Source organism: Furipterus horrens, unplaced genomic scaffold (genome assembly GCF_987537825.1).
Source record: "Furipterus horrens unplaced genomic scaffold, mFurHor1.1.pri manual_scaffold_13, whole genome shotgun sequence".
NCBI classification, from domain to species: domain Eukaryota; kingdom Metazoa; phylum Chordata; class Mammalia; order Chiroptera; family Furipteridae; genus Furipterus; species Furipterus horrens.
The window spans coordinates 22386511-22410544 of record NW_028327183.1 but is presented as its reverse complement, the minus strand read 5'-3'; the positions used below and the strand labels follow the sequence as shown (position 1 = coordinate 22410544).

At 43.5% G+C, this 24034-nt stretch overlaps 1 protein-coding gene and 1 long non-coding RNA gene across 2 annotated transcripts in view; one reads left to right on the top strand and one right to left on the bottom strand.

The window, feature by feature from the left end:
- VAT1L (vesicle amine transport 1 like) overlaps positions 1–24034 on the bottom strand; it is a 139128-nt gene that overhangs the window by 58072 nt on the left and 57022 nt on the right. The window contains exons 4-7 of the mRNA XM_090259620.1: positions 20768–20910; positions 12553–12656; positions 10261–10316; positions 6478–6672 (exon numbers count right to left, since the gene is read on the bottom strand). Of these exons, the coding sequence (XP_090115746.1) occupies positions 6478–6672; positions 10261–10316; positions 12553–12656; positions 20768–20910 (498 nt within the window). The remainder of the gene's footprint in view (positions 1–6477; positions 6673–10260; positions 10317–12552; positions 12657–20767; positions 20911–24034) is intronic.
- LOC149994256 (uncharacterized) overlaps positions 1–24034 on the top strand; it is a 105593-nt gene that overhangs the window by 48415 nt on the left and 33144 nt on the right. The gene's annotated exons all lie outside the window — the stretch shown is intronic.

Sequence of the window (24034 nt, the reverse complement as noted above, 5' to 3'; positions counted from 1 at the left end):
TCTGTGCACATAGTAGTTGTTCAATACATATTTGGTAATTCATCACCATTGCGACCAAGGACTGATTTCAAGTACTAGAACAAGAAACCACTGGACTAACGGGATCCCTTTGGGATTTCAACTTCTGCTTAAATATTACCAGTTCTTTTGGGTCTCTCTTGAGCACTGAGTCTAAGTGTAAGCCCCCTTCTTTGCCCCGTGGTCAAGTTAATCTCTATCCCTCGTCTTGACTATTCCCAGTTTCCTCTCCTTCTTGACCACTGAGAATCTGGTAATGGTGTAATCCAGCTGTACTTTATTGCACTGACATACCGTAGTGAATACCATATGGATGTCTGACTTATAAAACTTAAAATGTTTTCAAGAAAAGTACGATGATAGGCTAACAATCTTGGAAATTACACAGCAGAAGGAATGAATGATTATCTGATTTGATTTAGCAATATACTGAATCACAGTGGGTATCTGTAATAGAAAAGAGACAGGAAAGAAGCAAACCAAAATGTTAACAATGTTATCCACTTCTGAAATGCGGACTTGCCGTTCATTTTCTCCTTATGCTTTTGGTTAATTTAAGAGTTTCCTCCAATGAGCATTATGTCTTTTATCATAAGAAATGAGGGTTTTGGTGGTTGGGTTTTTAAGACCATCCATGACATTGCAGGATCAGAGAGACATCCTGGACCAAGGATCCAGTGCCAGTCCTATTTGATTACGCAGTGGCCTCCACAAAGCTTTTTAGGGTGATTTCTGTGTTTAGGGAAGCCGTAGGATTTTGCCAACCTTGTCCATTAGGCAAATAGCACCAGCCTTCTTGCCAGGAGGACACCCACTCTCTGTATCACAGAACTTTGTGTTCGTTGGCTTTTTCTAAGGTGTCCACGATTCCCAAAAGTACAAAAAAGTATTTGTAATACAAGGCATTCACCCATGCAAAATGCAAAATCAAACGAACAAATAAAACCCCACATTTACATATATTTAAAAAATATTTCTCAGTGGCCGCATGGTTACCTGAAGCCAAGGTTATGAAATCCAGAATTAGGACAACTTCTTAGTAAAATGCCTCTGGCAGTGTAAGCCACATCTATTCATTTTCTTCACACAGGTAACTACCATAACTGACTTCCCAAATGTCTTAAACTTTCTTTGTCCTAAGAGACTTTCTATACCCTGTCTCCTCCTAGCTCATCTTACCTGAACCCAAACAGCAAGTCACACTTCAGTATCACTAAAGGTTACATTAGGGGTTCTTAGTTTTTTCACGATCAAGGAATGGTTTTTAAATACAAGAACTTTTGGTAGATCAGTTAATGAAAACACTCAGTCCAACAGTAGATCCAACAATTCATCAGTAATTACAATGCCCATTGCAACAGCTAACGATGTCTCACAAGGACCCCAAGTATTTGGGCTCAGCACACAAATCATTTTAGCTCAGAGCCATTGTCTGCCCTGACCTTGATCTCTTACATACCCATAAGATGACAATATAAATTATGCTGCAACAATATATACACACTCTTGTACACAAGATGAATCGTATACATAAATTAAAATTTAGCGGCTTACCTGGAAAGGGTTTATGGTACAAATACAATGGTGAGCCATGTGATTTAAAAACCACTGGGGAAAAGAAAAGATCAAAGATGGCAGCAGAGCAGGTGGATGTTACACTTACCTCCTTTCAGAACCAAACTGAATTTAAAACTAAAATATAAAGCAAGCAACCTGAATAACCAGCTGAAGACTAGTGGAAGAGAAGTCTTATAACCAAGGCTTTACAGAAGAAGCTACAGCAAGACTGGTAGGAAGGGTGGAGGTGGAAAAAGGGGCTGGCCCCACACCTCTGGGATGTGGCTGAGATTCCAGAGGGGTGTCTCAGCTGCAGGGATTTCTCCTAAGAAGTGTGGGGTTTCAGCCTCAGGTAGGGCTCCCCAGCCCAGAGCACCAAACCCAGGAGGAGGTGCCCACATAACATCCAGCTGTAACAATCAGCAGGGATTCTGTCCCCCAGGGAGAAATGGGAGTCTGCCAGAGTCACAGGCATCCTCTTTAAGGGACAGTGGACAAAGTCTTGTTCATAGCCACTCACCCTGGGCTCCAGCAGAGAGAGGGTGGAGTGAATTAGCGTCATGTGAGAAGAGACTGCAGTTTGTGGCTCTGGGAGAGAGCAGAAGGGACAGTCACCAGGATCCCTGTGCTGAGTCCCTCTCCCACACTGCAGATGCCACCTTTCTTGGGTAGAGCACTCCCTTCATAGCATCAGCTTGGGGGAAAGCAATAGCCCCACACTCTGGACTCCCTGTTGCCCTACCCTGTGGAGCTTGTGCTTTGCTGATAAATCAGCTGCTTGGACTGGGATATATAGGTCTGGGCAGACTCAAGGGGTGTCAGTGACTGAGTTATGTGGCTTTGGGGCCATTCCCACCACTTTCCCAGGTACCTGGCTGGTACCTCCCCCTCACAGAAGATCCACTAGCCCCACTCTTCAGGCTCTGACGGCCCCACCCTTCCTATTCCTGGTGGCTCTGCCCTGCTGAGATCTGGGCAGAAAACAGAACTGACTGAGTTCTGTGGCTCTGGGATGGGGGCCACTCCTCCACCTTCCCCCAAGCCTGACCGACACTTCTTCCTCATGGGAAATCCACTAGCCCCATCCTCCTGTCTCCCAGCTGTCCTGCCCTGTGAGATCAGGCTCCTGGAAGAATCAGGAACAGACTGAGTTATGTGGCTCTAGGACAGGGGTCATTTTTTGGTTGCACACCTGACCGGTACAGAGCCCTTCATTCACATGGCCAAATCTTGGTCTATTTGAGCCTGATAAACTCTGCTGGCCTCACCCTGGTGACTCCCTGAGACACTGCCCCACCACAAAGGTGTGCAAGCACCCAGTGGATAGCAGCTAGACCTGGTATAATCTGGGACACTTGCTGAGTGGCCTCAGACCCAACATTGGCACCGAATTTGAGCCTATATCGATCTAGTGAACACCACTTGCCCCTACTTGGTGACTTACTGAGAACCTACCTCATGCAACTTTTAGTGACAGCCTAACAGACAATACAGAAGATCAATAAAATCAAGAACTAATTCTTTGAATAGATGAACAATACTGACAAACCTTTAACCAGGCTAATCATGAAAAAAAGAGAGAGAATCCAAGTAAATAAAATCAGAAATAAAAGATAAGTAACAACTGACAGCAAAGAAATCCAAAAGATTCTAAGAAAATATTATGAACAACTATATGCCAACAAATTGGACAGTCTGGACGAAATGGATAAATTCTTAGAAACATAGAATCTTCCAAGGCTGAATCACAGAAAAAAAAAAAAAAAAAAAAAAACAGAAAATCTGAAGAGACTAATAACTACTAATGAAATTGAATCAGTACTCAAACAACTCTCAACTAACAAAAGCCCTGACCAGATGGTTTCACAGGTGAATTTTACCAAACAGTCAAAGAAGGACTCACATTTGTCATTCTCAAACTACTCCAAAAAATTCAAGAGGAGGGAAGACTCCCAAGCCCTTTTTTATGAGACAAGTATTATCCTAATTCCAAAACCAGATAAAGACACTACAGAGAAAGAAAAATATGGGCCAATATCCCCAATAAACATAGATGCTAAAATCCTCAACAAAATATTAGCAAACCAGATCCAAAAATACATTTAAAAGATCATACAACATGATCAAGTGGGATTTAGTCTGGAGATATGAGGTTGGTACAATATCCACAAATCAGTAAATGTGATAAACCACATAAACAGAATGAAGGATAAAAATCACATGATCATATCAATAGATGCAGAAAAAGTGTTTTAACAAAATTCAGCACCCATTTGTAATAAAAACTCTCAGCAAAGTGGGAGTAGAGGGAACATACCTCAATGTATTAAAGTTCATACATGACAAACCCACAGTCAGCATTATACTCAATGGGCAAAAACTGCAAGCATTTGCCTTAAGATCTGGAACAAGACAGGGAGGTCTGTTTTCACCTCTCTTATTCAATATAGTATTGCAAGTCCTAGCCACAGCAATCAGACAAGAAGAAAAAATAAAAGGCATCCAAATTGGAAAGGAAGAAGTAAAACTGTCATTATTTGCAGATGACATGATACTGCATATAGAAAACCCTAAATGTCATACCAAAAAACTGCTAGAACTAATAAATGAATTCAGTCAAGTAGCAGGATACAAAATAAATATCCAGAAATCAGTTGCATTTTTATACATCAATAATGAACAGTCCCATTTATAACTGCATCAGAAATACCTAGAAATAAATTTCTCCAAAGATGTAAATGACTTGTACTTGGGAAATTATAAGACACTGAAAATATAAATTAAAGAAGATACAAATAAGTGAAAGCATATACCATGTTCATGGGTAGGAAGGATTAATATCATTAGAATGTTCATTCTAGCCATGACCCAGTAGCTCAGTTGGTTAGAGTGTCATCCTGATGTACCAAAGTTGTAGGTTTGATCTCTGGTCAGCGCACATGCAAGAAGCAACCAATGAATGCATAAATAAGTGGAACAACAAAATCAGTTTTTCTCTCCCCCCTCCCCTTCCTCTCTCTTTAAAAAGAGTAAATAAGAAAAGTTTTAATATCCACACTACCCAAAGCAATCTATAGATTCAATGCAATCTGTATTAAGATACCAAGGGCTTATTTCACAGAACTAGAACAAATATTCCAAAAGTTTTTATGGAACCACAAAAGACCCAGAATAGCCACAGTAATCTTGAGAAAGAAAAATAAAGTTGGAGGAATCACACCACCTGGTATCAAACTATATTACGGCACCATAGTAATCAAAACAGCATGTACTGGCATAAAAACAGACATACAGATCAATGGAGCAGAATATAGAGAGCTGGATATAAACCCATGCCTTTATGGTTGATTAATATTTGACAAAGGAGGCAGACACATACAGTGGGGTAAAGACAGTCTATTCAATAAATGGTGTTTGGAAAATTGGACAAATATGTGCAAAAAATGAAACTAGACTACCTTCTTACACCATATGCAAGAATAAACTCAAAATGGATTAGAGACTTAAAAAGACTCAAAACCATAACAATTGTAGAAGAAAACATAGGCAGTAAAATCTCAGACATTTCTCATAGCAATATTTTTTTCTGACATATCTCCTCATGCAAGGGAAACGAAAAATAAACAAATGGGACTACATCAGGCTAAAAAGTTTTTGCAAAGCAAAGGAAACCATCACAAATATGAAAGAACATATTTGCCAATGATACATCTGATAAGGAATTGATATCCAAAATTTATAAAGAACTTATACAACTCAACACCAAAAGACAAACAATCCAGTTAAAAGATGGGCAAAGAACCAGAACAGACACTTCTCCAAGGAGATCATATGAAAGGATGCTCAACATCACTAATCATCAGAGAGATGCAAATTAAAACCACAATGAGGTATCACCTCACACCTATCAGAATGGCTATTATCAATAAATCCACAAATGACAAGTGCTGGCAAGAATCCAGAGAAAATGGAACTCTTCATGCACTGCTGGTGGGAATGCAGACTGGTGCAGCCGCTGTGGAAAACAGTATGTAGATACCTCAAACAATTAAAAATGGGACTTTCTTATGACCTAGTGATTCCATTTCTGGGAATTTATCTGAAGAAACCAAAATACTGATTCAAAAGAATATATGCACCCCTACGTTTATTGCAGTGTTATTTACACTACCCAAGATTTGGAACCCACCCCAGTGCCCATCAGTCGGTGAATGGATAAAAAAGCTGTGGTGCATTTACACAATGGAATACTACTTGGCTATATAAGAGAAGGAAATCTTACCTTTTGCAACAGCATGGATGGACCTGGAGAGTATCATGCTAAATGAAATAAGCCAGTTATAGAAAGACAAATACCATATGATTTCACTTACATGTGGAATCTAATGAACAAAATAAACCAGCAAACAAAATAGAAATGGACTCATAGAGACAGAGAACAGACTGACAGCTGTCAGGGGAGGGGGATGGGTAGCTCACTAAAAAAGGTGAAGGGAATAAGCAAAAAACAAACCAACTTATAGACACAGACAACAGTATAGTGATTGCCAGAAAGAAAAGGGGGTGGGGTGGGGGAAGGTAGAAGAGGTAAAGGGGGGATAAATGGTGATGGAAGGAGACTTGACGTGGGGTGGTGAACACACAATACAATATACAGGTGATGTACTATGGAATTGTACACCTGAAACTGATATAATTTTATTAACCAATGTCACCCCAATAAATTCAATTAAAAAAAGAACCACTAGGAAACTTTAAGTATTTCTTACATCCAAAACATCATACTACAGGGCAATGACTTTTAGGACGGTCATTTAAAACAAACCTGGGGAAAAATCATTAAGTAAAAATTTGTATTTGATGAAAAATAGGTTATTTGCTTGTGAAGAACACCATTCTTACCTCCTCCAGTGCCCACAGAGAGTCCACAATGGGCTTGATCTTCTTCTGGTTGTAGAGCCCTATGAGTTTGTCCACCACCCCTCGGATGAGGCCTGCGCGGCCCTGTTTGAAGAGCAGATTTAAGAGGGAAAACCCCGCGATGACTTTGTTCTCTTCATACAGCTTGATGGGGTTCACTTTCTCGACCTGCCACCACTGGAAAGAGAGAAGTGCCAGGTTACCAGCACTCAGTGCCATGCCACATCCTCATCATTATGGGGGGAGAACGGGGCTGCAGTGCGTGGGTCGGAGTCTAGATGGCCAAGAGGTAGCTCTGGTTGGTGTGTCTTTCCAAGCATCTTTTTGGCGAGTGCGTGGGAAGCAGCAGACAGTGATGCTTATGAGAAGAGCTCAGGGTCAAAGCGGGAGAGCGAGCCCTTTGTAAGACAACCAGCAGGCCACATGTACTGGAACGTTAAGGCATACGCTTAGGGTGATCAGCCCTGGAGTTGTACCCTGGCTGTGCGTCTTGCTCCCTGTGACCCTCTGTGCTTCATTTTTCTCAGCTATACACAGTGGCAGGATATTGCCTATGCTGTTTCCTGGGAGAATTTAGCATAAAGCACTTGGCTTAGTGGTTGATGGTGGTGGTGAGGGCATTGGTGAAGAGAGTGGGTGGCAGAGAAGTTTACAAAGTGTGGTGGGGACACGGGGGAGGTGATGACGTTAACTGCAGGTGTGGCTTTCTGGGGGAATAATGACAAGGCTGGAGAGGTGACTAGAAATCATCGGATAAGGACGTGTAAGAAGTGTCATTGCAAGAAGGAACAGCATGATGGAGTCATGAAACCATAGTGTTAGGCTGTCAGTGGTTCTCAGCTGGGGGTGGTTTTGCCCCTCAGGGGACATTTGGTAATGTTCAAGGACATTTTAACTACAATGACTGAAGAGGGGAGCCGCTGGCCTCTAGTGTGTAGATGCCAGGGATGCCACTAAACACCTTGCAGTGCACAGGACAGCGCCTGGCAACAAAGAATTATTCAGCCCCAAATGTCAACAGCGCTAAAGTTGAGAAAACCTGGACTCAATTCCTTCATGGGATACATGCAACTGGCAAATATGGCTGCCTCTTTTCCAGTCTCTCATCTCCCAGTCAGACATGAAAGGAAGTAAATAATCCATTAACAAACTACAGAAATGATTACCCTACTGCTTTGTTCTGATTTACTTGTGTTCCCTTTGGTTCTGATTTAACTTTAGGAATTCAAGTTCCAGTTTCTGGAGGTTTCTGAGAGGTGATATGGTTAATATCAGTTTAATATTGAAGGCAAAGGGGACTGTGATGGACACTTAGGAGCATTTACAACATCTGTGTTATTGCTCTGTTTATTTACATCCTGCCTCTTCCCAGGATTGAAAAGGCTCTAAATAAATAATCTGATTTTATTTTACAACAAGAAAATCATATCGTTAGGAAAATAAGTGTGAGAAAGGGGTAAGGTTTCTGCACAAAATTCTTTACCAAGGTACATTCTTTGAGGGCCTGAGGGCCAGCTCCAGGAGACCCATGTATTTGGCTGTGGATTATTTGCCCCCCAAAAAGCAAAAGGAATTATTAATAACTTGATTCACAGTGTATCTGCAATGCCTCAGTAAATATTTATGAAATGAATGCCTGCTGAATCTACAATTGCTGCACAGTTGTGGTTGAGTTCTAGAGCCTGGTGTGAATCCCAGTTCTGCCAGTTACTAGCTGTGCAACCTTAAGCAAGACACTTAAACTCTCTGCGCGCAATTCCGTTGCTGTACTCATGGGGCCAGCCTGAGGAGTAAATGCGTTAACCCATGCAAAGTGCTTGGCTCATACTAGTGCTCTATAAATATAATATAAAGTAGCCTTACTAGCATCTCCTGTTGGAAGGGATGGCTTTGTTTCGTGGATAGGCACTCTGAATTGACTCAGTGCTCTCTAAATGCCAAGTTCACCTATTATTAGCACCATTACTATGGTCTGAAAGCAAATGGCATGCTTGACAAGGGTGTACAAGCTCTGTGGGAGTTTTAAGGTAGAACGTAATTATGATAGCTGAGTGAGCAAGTCCTTTGTGATTACAAACATGCTTTAATTTTAAGCTTTTCTTGAATGTATGGAAGAAAATTCTTTTCTAGAACCTTCCAGAACAAAGGCATTACTCCTCTTCTTGGCATGCCCTGTCTTCAATTTGCTTCTAACTGACCAACTAATATTGGGCCAGGCCTCTGAAAGGAAACAGCCGTTACTCTTAACCTCCAACAATGAAGTGTTTTGGTGATCGGCCCCCTTGGTTGGGGCAGGAACGTCTCATCCTGCATCCTGGCTCTGTCTTTGTGTGCGCTTTCATTGAACCTGGGCACCCTGCAATTATTTCATTAAAACTGTGTGTTGTAATGGTGCATTTGGGGAAGAAAGGGAAAACACTTCTTACAATTGCATGCAATTTGGGACCAATTCGCTTACCCAGAGCAGGCTGTCAGCATCATGTTAATTATAGCCACAGAAGCAAAGCAGCTGTGAGTGACACAAAGCCTGTCTCCAGGGGACATGCTCCAGACAGCATCCTTCATTACATGCCCTCCCTGCTCCCTGTTTATTCTGTGTTTGAGATGATTTTTGACCTGAACTTGAAAGTTCAAATGCAAACAGAGGCCCTTCAATTCTAATTTCACAAGCCAGGAAGTATTAATCATTCCAAAATCAGATAATGTTTGGGGGTAAAGGCTCTGGCAGCCCATGCTGGCACCTAAAGAGCATATGAATACCCTGTAGCCACATTTAAATGAATCTAAACCCCTTACCGTAGCTTTACCTGACCACAGATTCAAAATGCCTCCAGCCCAACCTGCTGTTTTCTATTTCAGCACTGTTTTTAATCTCTTCAGAGCATTTTATGACCAGTTATAATCATGTTATTAATATGCTGTACTCATTTCAGCTGTTCTTTCCACAAGGGACTAAGACGCACCTATCTCACTCACTGTGATACTGGGGCCTGACTCAGAGCCAAAAGAGGAGGTGCCCAAAGATGCTTGCAGAGTAAGGGAGGCATCAGCACTGCACTGGCTGCCTAGGAGCCTGGGGAGAGAGAAGGCAAGAGCAAGCTCTTATGAGAAGCAGCAACCCCCTGTTGTTGGGAGAAAGGCAATGAAATCCAAGTTCAAGCCCACATTCTTTAATTCTAGCAAGTGTAGCTCCAGATGGGAATGTAGTCCGAGTAGGTTCATAATGGGGTGAGTGCCCAAGGATGTGGCTTTTCCACTGCAGACAAAGTAACCACTGTGTTCAGAGCATGGTTATCTAAGAAAAGGGTTCATAAAACTTGCCCCGGCCTCAAAATCACCACAGGAGCTTGCTCAAAAGGGTTCCTTTGTATCTCCAACACAGTATAATGAGGGTTCGGAGAACTCTCAGAAACCTCGTCAGAAAGTTTATCTGCTCTCTGTGGATCAAATAAAATGCACTAATGCTCAGTTTCTTTTTGACCAATGATTAAAAAAACCAGCATGTAAGCAAGCTTTGTTGAAATCAAAATGAAGCTTTCTGGAGGTTCACAGACACCCTCTTTCCAGCCTCATTTAGACAAAAGCAGCTCCAGTCACAGCCTTGCCCATGTTCAGTGAGTGGGGCAGGAGTGCAGGCTTCACGGAAGATAATGTGCAGAGGAAGGACCAACAAGGCTTAGGTTATTAGGTCACTGTCCTTAGATGGAGGAGCCACAACATGCAAATCACTGCTGCATAGTACGGTACACACACGTGGATACTTACTGATTTTGCAAAGCTAAAGAAGCTCTTGGTCTCTCCGGTCACCATGTTGGATGAACCTGCAAATGGAAGATTCCCAAATCAAGCAACTGCTAATGAAAATCAACATCTCTTGTTACGCATGAAAGAAAGCATGGCAGTTGTTACGTCTGGAACTGTCAAGACCTTGAGTCAGCCTTAGGAAAATGAGGATAATGGAAGGCGTGGGTGGTGTCAAGTTGACTTAATTTTAACTAAGTTACACTGGATCAGGGAGGAAGTAACATTTCTCAAGGTGACCATTTCACTACTTGGTAAAATTGGGCATGTGATTTAAGCCACCATTCTAATAAAATGACGAGTTGCTGAAATGTCTTGTCAGTTCTGTTCTTTGAGACTGAGAAACGAACTCTGATGTGAGCCTCCTTTATGGTTTGAATTTGGTTTCTTGGCAAGTGAGGGGCTTGGGGCTTTGACCTGGGTGGGGCACATAAGTGGTTAGGAAGAGACTGGGCTGAGCACTGGCTGGTGTGGCTCAGTGGATCGAGTGCTGGCCTGTGAGCCAAAGGGTCGCTGGATCGATTCCCAGTCAGGGCGCGTGCCTGGGTTGTGGGCCAGGCCCCCAGTTGAGGTCATGCAAGATGTTTCTCTCTCTTTCTCCCTCCCTGCCCCTCGTTCTAAAACTAAATAAATAAAAATTTTAAAAAGAGATTGGGCTGAGCTGGAATTTAGATAGATGGAAAAATGGCAGACAAAGGAGCAGATGAGAGTGAAAGAGGTGCAGAAGCCATGGAAATAGTGTGACCATCAGCTTGGCTCAAAAGAGGTCTGGAAGGAAATTAGAAACCACTTGAGAGAAATGATATGAGAACCTGAGCTTTGCTAATTGAAGTGAGCACTGTTAGAAGGCAGATGGGAGGTGAAGTTGGGAAAGATTCCTTAAGATGCCCTTACAGAGAGAAATGACCCCTCTATGGGGCTCCCAGAGGCGGTAAATGAGAGCCCTCAACAGTTCAGATACCATATTGGGGCCTTTTCAAGGAGTATCCTTCCTTGTGACCATAGAACTGGGAGAAGGTCCTTCTCAGAGAACTGGTATTTAATGAAGACACAATATATATTTCTAAACTTTACTTTTTTGGCCTGTGTATACTAGTAGCCAGGTAATCATTGCTTCTAATCAACATAATGAGTTAGACACCTGTGATATAATCAAGTTATATTCCACCAAAATGACATAAAAGTGGGGCAAAAATAGTATCAGTAAATAAGTAAAAATGAATAAATTATCCATCTGCCTTTGCCTCACATGTTAGTCATACTCAATACCCCTACATTGTGCATTGACGCTCAGAGCTTCTCTTATCAATACTAATAATTAAAATTTTGTGTCCAAAGACTTTCAAATATGTGGCCACTATTGAAAAAACCAAAGTACTCCAGCAAAAGAAAGCTTATTCCCTATTTCATAATGATCGGATGACAACAAAAAGATGCTTGAATATTTGTGCCTCTCAAATATCTCTTTTCTAAGCTTCTCAGCTAACAGCAAGGAAATAAGTATTTTTTCCTGAATTATACAGAGCTAAAGCTCAGTTTTCTATTGTACGCACAGGGCACAGAGGTAGCAAAATTTTCACATGTTGAATAACCCAATAGCAATCGGCTTTGGAATGTGACATCTGGCTTCAGGTATGCTTTTTGGACTTAGTGGAGACTAATGTTTAAATTACTTTACATGCCTGTGAGAAGAGGGAGGGGCCCTGGGGTCTCATTTTGCTAGAGAAAGCCTGCTCCCAGATGTCTTTCATAAATCCGCCCAAACCCAAGCCACAGAAACAGACCTGTGCTCCATCTACCAGGGTGTCTGTCTTGATTGGGACATACAGGGATAATTCAAAGGAAGGAGAGTCTGCCCTTTGTAATTTTACCTCCAAAACCAAATAACCTCCTCAAAACCCCCCATATTTCAGCCACTCCTCTCCGTCCTTTTTTGGGTCCTCATTCCTTCATTTCTATCTGTGCCACCTTCTGTGGGTCAAGTCCTATCTCAGTTACTGCCTTGGCTGGGCTTGGCTTGATCACTTTTGTAATAAGAAGTACTCGTGGGAGTAACTGGCAGTAAGCACATACATTATTTTCATCGTTGAGAACAACTTATGGCAATAGCAATATTTTAGAAAACATTGGAAAAAGTAAACTGCAACCTTACTGCCCTAGCATAGCAGCACATTTCATTTTTCAGAGCCTTTGTCTGCAAGCACATGGGCAGTGCTCCCTGTCAGTTACCGTACCCCTGTACTGTTTAGCACTCACCATATAAAATGTAGGTTCCCAGTGGTTTGAGGAGGCTGAGACCTTTTCCAGTGTTGTCCCCACAGAGGCAATCCAAAACAATGTCCACTCCTTCAGCAGAGATTCTAAAAGGTGAGAAGACACAGGACAATCCCATGACCTGTCAGGGGCCAAAATGTCAGTCCCTTCCCTTCCCTGTGTCATATTATAATATTTACTCCCAGAATCAGGGAGTAAATCTTGGGAGGGGCAATAAATAGTGCAAAAGCCCAGGAGGTGGATTTATCTTCATGGGTCCATCTATAAGAATTTTAGAGAGTTGGCGGCAGCTAAGAATCTGGCTGGTGGCTGATACTGGGAACCAGCTTGGGCCAGGAGAATGAGCATGAATACCATGGTCAGACAGTCTGAGTTTTTCGCTAGCTGCCTCACTCAGCTTTTCTGTGCCTTAGCTTCTCCTTTGTAAAGTGGAGCTAGCATGTTTCTTCGTGCTAAACATGAAATGAGGTGACCAATGAAATGCTTGGCCCATCGCCAGCCACATAACAATCACCCCATAAACCAGTCTATCAACAATTCACATTTGTGGAGCTTGAATTATGTGCCAGTCTCTGTCCAAGGTGCTGGAAATAGAGTGGTGAATATTTCCCTGTCTTCATGAGGCTTCTGGTCTCGGAGGGATTGGCTTTCTTCTCTCTCCACTTCCCTCTTCAGGGAAGCTATAACAATCACGTTAACTTAATTTGCAAACTTCTATTTGTCCACTGGCCAGGTTCAATCTAAAACAGTCTTAAAGGAAGAGGGTTAAATAGAGAGAATCTTCCTACAGCAATGGAAGATACCAGACTAAAGACAGTCCACATTTGGACTCTATTAGGCAGTACTCTTATTAGAAAGAAGATCACCTCTTCCATTCATTTATTTATACCTTCACTGATTCACTAATCCACTCATGCATTTAACAAACATCTACTGGGCTTCTGCTGTTAGATGATATTATGCAGCAGGGCGCTCTGAAGATTGTAGGGAAAATATTTATGCTCACAGGAAGGCTCTGAAGATTGTAGGAAAGGTGTTTATGCCCATAGAGCTCCCAATTGTGGCCGGGTCTGGCTCTGCTCAGCAAGGAATGGCGTTTCCTCAGATTTGTGAGTTTGCAGGATTATCTTGTTTTAGCACATAGTTCAGTTTTTCTATCCACACCTTCATCCCCCAGCAACATTTCAGTACTGCAGCACATGTTAGCAGCCGTGTCCATAATGTCGCTAAGTAGGAAATTTCATGTGTATTTCCTGTGTCCAGACACTAAATGGATAGCTGAGTCTTGATGTAAATATGCCCTTCAAAACCGTCAAGTCAAGTCTAAAATCCATTACAAAGACTCATCTGAATTACCAGTTTTGCTCCTACCTAATGGAGCTCTTATCTACAGAGGTGTGTCCTTTCAAGTCCAACTTGTAAATTCAGAACTAGGGAATTAAGCCAGTAGATGGCAAATCTCTTCCAGAGATTGTAACTTGCCTACCCTCCCGCTCTCTTTATAACTTCAGTTGGTCTGGAACGAGGCCCAGGGATTTGCATTTCCAAGTTCCCAGGAGATGCTGATAGTGCTGATTCTACCACCACACTTTGAGAACCTCTGATCTACACCAGTTCCTCAAGAGCCAGGCCAACAATTTTTAAACTAGTAATTAATATGGTCATTAAGTATTTAGCACTGGCACTGGACTAGGCACTGGGGGAGATAGTGATAAGCTCAAACAAATTTGATTTCTCTCCGTTTGGAGCTTATATTATAGACAAATAGTAACTAGTGATTACACAAATAAAAACTAAATTGAAATTGAACTGGTCTAGTGTCACAAAGGTATTTTGAGACCATTTACATTGGGGGTTTGCTCAATCGAGACTGCCAGAGAAGAGATCCCTGTGGAAACGATGAGTGGAGGGTGAGGGGTTAGCTGGGTAAATAGTGCTGGGAATAGTGCTCCAGGCAGAGGGAACAGTGTGTGCAAAAGCCTCACAGTGGAAGGAGCCTGATGAGCAGGACTCAGGGAAGTAGCAAGCTGTGAGGGCTGAGCAGAGAAAATGAGAGGGAGCTTGCTGTAGGTGCAGCTAGAGAGACAGGAGGGGCTGAAACACACAGACTGTCGGTGGGCTCTAAGCCAGTGCCTTGCACCTGCTGATTAGGTCTCCCCCTGACAGCATGGGGTGAGGAACTACGCTTCTGTCTTCCTTGCTTCTACCAGGTCCATTTTTTGCCAAGTTTTCTCATTCCTCTGGAATTGGGAACCTGCTTTGCTTCTACTAGCCAGCCCTCCTGGGCCATCAAGTCCTCCTGTGAACTCCCATGTTCCCAAGACATTGCTGTGCTCAGGAACACATCTCAATTGCTAAGCTGTGCACACCTTCCAGGGTACTCCTGATGGACCTGCCCAGCTCCGAATCCTTACTTCTTGCTTGATGCTTCTCACATCTATGTTTTACTTGTGGGTCCACATTTTCTCCCACAACCTGCCAATCAAAACTCCTTGGATTAGCGGCCCCACCTGGGCCTGTTGCTCTGTCCTCTGGACTCTGGTTCTACAGAAATGCAGTGCAGGTCTACAGTCAAGGCTGACCTAAAGCCCCTGCCCACTTCCCCATCCTTACCTCCCACTAATTTTTTAAGGCCTCCCAATCTTATGGCTCTCGCTAAAACCCCTACCTCAGGTCCTTTGCATGTGCTGTAATCTCTACCTGAGCACCCTTTTTCCAGCTCTCTTTGAACTGGCTCCTTCTTGTCCTTCAGGCTTCATTCACATGTGCCCCCCGCCCAAGAAACTGTAAATAACCACCCCACCTGAAGCGAGAGTTTCCACTTCCAAGTTATCTCTGTTTTAGCTCCCTATATGCTTTGGTGTCCACACTAGGGATACATTTTAATATCGATAATAGGCTGTCATTACTCTATTTATTTGTTTACTTATTTACTGACTGGCTCTTTCACCAAAACATAAGCGCCATGACACAGGGACCATGTTTGTGCTGCTAACAGTTGTATCCTCAACCTTTTCCCACATGCTGAACAAAGCACAGGTTCTCAGGAGATATTGACGGATCGTATGAATGAATGATTAAATGGATAAGTACAGGGATAAATGAAAGAAATGAAACATTTTAGACTGGTATTCAGTATCTCTCTACTTGTGCTTCTTTCAAAGGATACTCACATTTTCTGAGCTCTACTATATCCCAGGCATTTCATAATTAATCATCATGACCAGCCTCTGAGGCAACATGTTAACTCCACTGTTGTGATGAAGAAATAATGGCTCACAGCAGCAGCGCCTTGCCCAAGCTGGTGTACACAGCACCGCTGGAATTCAGCTGTTCAGTCTAGTTGAAGGGCAATATTGATGGCCTTTTCACCACTCTGAATTTAAGACTTAATACCTGTTCAAACAAGTATAATTATGGAAGCACTGCTTTAGCAACTGTCTCTGGAGAAGCAGGCAATTTAATTCAGTCTTTGAAGAACTCAGGCTTAAAATTTTGTCTTTTAAAATAAATATACCTGCATCCAGAGGTAAGCCATGTTTTTCTACACAGGTAGGCCAAGACATTTTAATTTTCAAGCTGCTTTTTTTGTCCCAGATTAGGGCAGACACCCAAGGTCAGGGTCCTTCACACTTGCCCCAAATCTCCAGCCACTCCCTGAGCATGTTCTTCATGCTGGACTGTGTGTGCTAAGCTAGGGATGCACAGAGGAAAGGTCAAGTGTGTCCCTGCTATCTGGGAACTCACAGGTTACTAGGGGTTAGATTATAAATGGACAGCCCAAACACAGAGTAACTGCAGCTCCAACAGGGTGACTCGGGCTGTGGAAGGTAGCTCTCTGCCAGGGACTGACGCATGAGCAGGGATTGGTCAGGTGACAAAGGGAAGACATTTCACAGAGACAGGTGCAACAGCCTGGCCACTGTCTCCTCCCAGGAGGTCCCAGAACTGGCTGCCACAACCAACAACTAATTTGGGGGAAGTGAGCAGTTGTGTGTGTCTCCTTTTGAGGTTAGCAGCGTTTCTTCAGGTGAGAATTTCAAAATGGAATAGAGCTCCATCCCTCATTCAATCACTACAAGCCCAGTCCATCAACTGAACTGGACGCAGTTAGGTCTATTTAAAATGCTGCCAGCCCCACAGTGGCCAGGGAAGGGTCCTCCCTCAGTCATGCTCACATTGAAAAGCACCCTAGCAGCTCCTTTTAGTGGAATAGCTGTGAAAAGCATGGCTTCCCAGAGGCACAGGGCCCGCCTCACTGCCTAGGCCCCCAGTTTCGGGGGGCATTCGCCTTGCCTACACGCATGTGACCATAATGACATAAAGGCGGAGAGGGCGAGGGCAGAGCCAAATGCCACAGCTGCTGTGTCTGTGTTCTCCTGCTTTCACCACCTCCCCAGGTTTGAAACACAAATAGCCCCAGCTCAGGGATTCTCTGGGCCACATTCAACAGCCAGATATTTTGGAAATGCTGATCCAAGACTTTTGTGGCTCTCCTTTCTTGGTTCCCAACTCCTCACCCCTTTACTGGGAATGCCACCTCTTTGCTTCTCACCCACTGGATCACTGACAAATTTCTCTTGAGTGGTGGCAGGTCCCACAGAGCCACTGCTGGGAGAGAAAGCTTTCTACTTTGCCAAGAAATTCTACTTTATTGTAGCTTTCATTTCCAGTTGGATCCATAGCTCTCGGTTCTTTTTCTGAAATCCTTTCCTTTGAGAACTTACCTGTGACCTAGCATTAGCCATCACCTCTAAGGTCGTGATGGAGGGATGAGGCTATTGCAGAGAGCCTGGCACACAGTAGGTTTTTTATAGGCAATGAAACACAGCATCCAGTTCCCAGAGCGCTGAGCACAGCATGCAGTGCCCAATGGGCTCTTCACAGTGTGCTGAGCCATTGTGGAATATGCATCAGAGTTATCCCAACCAAGTGGTGAGGCAGCTGGCACACAGTAGGCCTCTCATAGAAGACTGAACATAGCACCCAGAGCACAATGGGTTCTTCACAGTGTGCTAAGCACAGTGCCTGGCACACAGTAGGCTTCTTAGTAAGTGTTTATATACTACTATTGGCTCCCACGTGTACTTAGCAATATCCCCTCTAGCAATCCTTTCCTGATCACTTTCTGTGCTGTCCAGGTGATTAGACTCTCATTAACTTCCACTGAGTCTTGGTTTCATTATGTGTAAATGAGGAATTTTCACCTCGCAAGATTGTCTGATAAATGCATAAAATGGTCTGACTGCAGTGCTCAGCAGAGCGAGAGGACATTCACAAAACCTGATGCCGTTACCCACCTTGCCCAAGGCTCACTTGCCTTTCCTGGGCCTCACTCCCCACCCCTCTCTACCTGCTGAAATCGTTCCCATCCTTCAAGCACCCCCTTAGGGGCTGTGCACCCTGGTGCTCTGTCTGGTTTTCCTCTCACCTTTATTTTTATGGCCCTTACAGTCAGCTGCACACGATTTGAGGCTTGGTTTCAAGCAGTCATCTCTCTCCTCCCAAACTGAGGAGACAGTGATGTGAAGGGTTGGTCTGTATTACAGATATTTTTCCCTGTTCCCTTTGTAACGCCTGGCTCAGGGCTGAGAATGTGTTCAAAAGAAGCTTTCCAACTGACTGCTTCATAAAAGGGTTCTCGTCTCAACAAATTTTATGTTATTTTTTTTTCTAGTTTATCAGACACATAATTATGTAGCAAACAATATCCGTGATCAAAAAATAAAAAATCATTCTGCATTCCCCTCCTACTGCATGTTAGCAGTTGAATTTTCCCCCTTTCCTTTCATTTTATGTTCTTATGAGTCGAGGATTTATGCAAAGCTGTGATCACAGTGTAGATGGAATTTGGCATTCTGCTTTTTTCGCTCGATATGCTGCCATGGGTATTTTTTCATTCTGTGACAGAGTCTTCATAATTATCTTTTTTTTAGGGGCTGCATAATACTCAAGAGTGTGGGAGTAGTGTAATCTGCTTAACTGTTTTCCTCCTGTTGATAACGGAGGCTGCTTCTGCACTTCACGGTTGCGGACGATGCTGTAATCCACCCCGCTGACATACGCTGAGCACCTACAATGACTCAGAAGCAGTGCGTTCTCTGCAGTAGGCAGCTGTGGACCTGTTGCTTTTCCCTTCTGTTGGGTTATTTCCTGAGGGTGGGGTTAGTGGGACAGAGGGCATAACCGTATTTGCAGCTTCCCAGTCATCTTTAGTCTAATTCCAGAGTCTCTACTTAAATACAGAAGGACTTGTTGGAAGTCACATGTGAAAGGAGGTGGCGCTGAGGTGGGTCCCCGATGCTGCCGCCTTCTGCTCTTCTGACATTGTAGAATTAACTGATTCAGGGGCTAAAGGCAGCAGGTCAAGGACAGAGTGGGGCAAGGGGACAGAGCAGCGACATGGGAAATGGGGATGACAGGAGTGCCGTGGTCATAGACTGTCATATTTTCAGAAGAGCTGCCCTTCCTGGCCCTCTTCTCTCACTACTTTCCATGTTCTACCACCTCCAGCTGCACGGATCTCCTTTCAGATTCTCAAATTTAACAAGCCTTTCCTTAGGCTGGGCCCTAGTACATGCCCCCCCCCCCCCCAAGTCAAAAAAGCTCTTCCTTTGGCCAGATTCTCATCCTTCAAATCTCAGTCCTTGATGGACGATATATCTGATTTCCCCATCTGCATATCCTTACTAGCACCTTGTATTTCTCTACCAGAGCGTATATTGAAGTTGTAAATCCATGAATTAAAAAATAATTTTGTTCCCGCTTTCCCAGCTACACTCAGACTCCATGCAGATGGTGACTCTCAAGGTGGTCTGGCTGTATCTCCCGCCCCCACCTGGTACCTGGCCCAACACAGACATTCAGTATTCATTGAACGGCTAGTACATGAATAAAGGAAGGGATGGATACTCACAGAAACATCATTAAGAGGGTGAAAGAAAAGATTGCTGAGGGGACAATGGTAGTTCGTTTTCCAGACCACAGCTTGATAGACACTAGTGAAAAGAGGGAAGAACTACCTAAGGGTTAGGAAAATAGGCAAAGGTAAATCCTGGAAGTCTTCGAAATATGCCTGCAATCTCTAGACATCTGAGAACCAGATGGCGAACTTCTAAAATCTGGCCGTAAAGCACTCTTTTCATGCCCGACTGGAAAAATTGGGGCGATTTAAAATTATATGCAAATCTCTGTTCAAAATTTAAAAACAAATCTGAAATTTAGATTATCAAAAGACTCTCCTTTCCAGAAAATTTTCACTTAATGTGGTCCAAATTTATCACCTCGAACACCCAGATCTCCTCGACCCTCTAGTGCTTCAGTTTTCCACCTTAGCTGTGATTTGCAGAAAATCATGATGCCATTATTATGATGCTCACTGGACAACTTAATTCCTTTGTTCCTTGCAATTTAGTGCTGATAAATGAAACTACAGAAACACTGGCTCTGGGACACCCCTGAATCCCAGGAGCTGTGAGTGGAGCAGAACCTGAGAACCAAGCTTGAACTCTGAGCAGCAGGAGGAGCGAGGTGCACAAACCATCTGAGAGCACGGTGGCAGCTGGGTTTCCCCCCTGACTCCCTGTGTTGGCATGCACACAGCCGTGATCAACGGCTTCAGGATCACAGGTGCAGATGGATCAGGTTAGAAGCCAGTGTCCTCCTGAGTGACTGCAACAGCCAGCCAGACTGATCTCTCTGCCTCCAGCCTCCCCTCCCCATCCAGTCTCTGCACACCAACCAGTGACTGTCCGAAACCCACCTAAACCCAGACCTGATCATGTCGCCACTCTGGTCCTTCGTTGGCTCTCACCCATCTCCAGGATGGAGCCCACATTTCCTTAGGTTGTTGTGTGAATGAATGAGAAATAACCTTCTCTGTGTTAAGGCAGTGTTATAGCAGCTAGCATAACAGCTTTGCAAGTTACAAATTAGCTTTGCAACTTAAACTTAACTGCTCTATTCCTGGGTTTTATCCTCTGCAAAAAGGAGATAATAGTGGGTTTGTTGAGGGGATTAAATGAGCTAATACAGATGAAGTATTTAGCACAGAGCTAGTCATACTAAGACCCTGATGTGTATTTACTATTATTATTGTTATTAGTAGCATTAGTCCCCCATCTAAATGAGCGCAGCTATTCCTTCAGAGAGAGAAGAGCAAGGGCCAGCCTGGTGCTCTTCCGAGCAAACACCTTACCTTTTCACTTCTTGCACATAGTCTGCGTTTCGGTCAAAGAGGTGGGTCACGGAGTCTTTGATGGCTTCATGCTTGAAAGTAGAAGCTGTTCCAAAGACAGTCACATTGGGGATAGTGGAACACAGCTGAGCCACAGCCTGGCCCTAGAAGTGAAATACAATAGACAAGTCACACAGTGAGCTACCATCCAACAACCAGTCTTGCTGGGTGTAGAGCAGCTTTTCTCAACCTTGCCTCTATTGGCCATTTTTCGGCTGAATTCTGAATTAGTCTTGGTGTACAGAGTTGAACTGTACCTTATGGGATGTTCAGCAGCCTCCTCCTGGTCTCCACCTACTAGGAGCCTGGAGCACACCCTCTTGTGACAGTGAGAACTGTCTGCAGATATTTTAAAATGTCCCTTGGGGGACACGATCTCCCTTGGTTGAGAAGCACCAGTGTAGAGGACTTTCAGTGTGAGCCAGCAGAACCCCAGCACCAAAACTTAACTATTATTTAACCATACTGAGCTTCAGGTTCCTCTCTGTAAGTTAGCGATAATGGGACCTACTCCATAGGGATCTTGGGGGATGTCTTATTGTAGTTTGGATCCCCAGAAGCAGACCCTGAGGCAAAGATGCGATTGTTAGTACTCTTATCAGGAAAACAATTGCAGGAAATACTAGGATGTCAAGACAGAAATAGAAGGCAGTCAAGGAAGTATATGTTAGAAGCCTGTATCCCCCATGGGCAATTGGAACTCAAGCCCTCTGAGGAACTCTTGTGAGCCAGTGTAAGATATACGTCAGAATTATCCCAAGCAAGTGGTGAGGAAGCTGGAATGCTGATCCATCACATTTCCATCTGAGATCAATTGAGGGTCTACAGCAGTAACTTCTGCACATGTCTGGCTTGTCCTCTTGTGCAGCCAGACAGAAGCCCTAAGCAAACAGCCTTCAGCATGTTGAGTGCAGAGATGATACGGTGTGGCTGACAGCACCGGCTAGAAAGGTGTTGAATGAGGCAGTATGTGACGCAGGTCAAGCACCTGGCACAAGACCAGACACTTAACAAGTGCTCAATAAATCTGAATCATCTGGACCCTTTAGTGGCTTATTTATATTATATCAAGGGCTGAGATGTCCAGGCATAGAGAGAAAAGGCCAATGCATGAGGTTTAAAAATTAAATGACCCAGAAGAAATCACAAGTGCAGTTAGAAATGGATGATTTTTCCATGTCCTATTTCAATATGTTCAGAAATTTAAGTCTTTGGACAAAAGACTGTGAGCATGTGCATTCAGAAAACTTTCCCCCCAACCCCCCATTTTCTGGTAAAGATGCATTCTAAACCAGGTACTGTCTCTTTCCAGTGCCATCTGCCATCCTTAGGAGGCATGAATTATTATAAGGGGAACTTATTCTACCAAAGTTATTTGTGATATTTATTTCTGCCTATCAATTTATTACATGTCTTCTTTATATTGGTGGACTAAATTAGGTTGGCAGGTCAATTTGTAGAAATTTAATTATTTCAACATTTACAATTAAAGGCAATAATGAGAGAATCAGAAATGCCAGACTTGGGAGATCATTCAGTTACCCTTTCCCATCATTGTTTTATGGATGGGGCAGGCAACTCTGGAAGGTTATGGTGACCAAGTTCTTCAGAGGCAGATGTGAGATTTAAAGCAAGGTCTCCTGATTTCCAGTCATTTCCATTTTCTCTTATGTCATGCTGTCAACTTATTTTGACATTTAAGCTGAGCAGACATTTAAGTTGAGACCTAAAATAGACACAGTACTGACGGGCTCATTTGGAGGTCAGCATTTCAGAACTTGAATGTGAACCTAAGACTCCAGACGGGCTATATAGTTCTCTGTTCTAAGAATAGCTTTGATATTTGGTTAAGTTTTTTATCGCCTGACTAGAGAACAAAGAGAGGACTGTCCTCAGTAGTGAGTGTAAATATCAGCAATTAACAGAGCGATCCCCTCAAATTCAACAGGGCTTGAGCTAACCTTGTTAGTGCTGGGATGGGACTTTTAAATGAGTTCCAACTTCTGTGTAGTCCCTCCTGCCCTCTGTCCTTAAGAAAACATGACATTTACTTACTCAACTATTTTTCAAATTCCTATTATGTACTAGTCACACTGTGCTGTACATGCCGGAGTGAAAGAAATGATTGACATGCTGTGATCTCCATCTCTCATCCCAAGCCCCTCACTGAGTCCCAGACTTGCATTTTGAACTACCAGTTGGGCACCTATCTCTACCTGGCTATCCGAAATTAACACATCAAACTCAACTGACCTAAAACAGAACCAGGGCCTTCTCCAAATGAGTTACTCCTTGTATTAGTTTGTTAAGACTGTTGTAACTAAGTTCCATAAGCTGGGTGGGTTAAATAGCATAAATTATTGTTTCACAGTTCTAGAGGCTAGAAGTCTGAAATCAAGGTTGTTGGCAGGGCTGGTTACTTCTGGTGGCTGTGAGGAAAAGGTCTAAACCAGGCCTCTCTCCTGGGCTTGTTGACAGCCATCTTCTCTTTGTGTCCTCACGTGTTGCTCGCTTGGGTCGGTCACAGTGTCTATAAAGTTCCCCTTCTTATGAGGACACCCGCCATATGGGCTTAGAGCTCACCCTAACCTCATTTTAATTTGATTAGCTCTGGATAACTTATTGAGATCCCATTCTGAGGTGGTATGGGTTATGAGTTCATCATATGAATTTTGGGGAGATGAGATTCAACCCATAACACTCCTCTTACAGTGTTTCCTGCCTCAGTGGGTGGAAGCGCACCATTTACTCATCACTAAAGCTAGGAATCTGGGATTATACTGGATTCCTCTTCTGCCCTCCCCCCTCCACCCCCCCCCCCCCACATCCAGTAAGTCAGCAAGTGTGTTATTTCCACTCAAGCTTTCTTATGACTGTCACTTCTTAGTCCAGGTGGTCATCCTTCCTCCCCAGGATTATGACAACACTCTTCTAATTGGCCTGGCTATTGAATTTCCCACTGTGGACAGAGTAGTTTTCCCCAAACAAAGCATCGAGCATTTCACTCTTTGTTTCAAAGCTCCCCAGTACTTGTGGCTTTCAGACTGAAATGCGCACCCTTTACTCTGTTGCACGAGGCCAGCCCTCACAGATCTGACCCAGTCTACCCCATTAACATGATTTCCCTCCACCTTCCCAATATTCACACCTAACAACACACAGAACTCGAGCCATCATGGACTGACATTCGCCATGAGCCTGGTGCTGTGCAGCCCTCAACCCATGTCG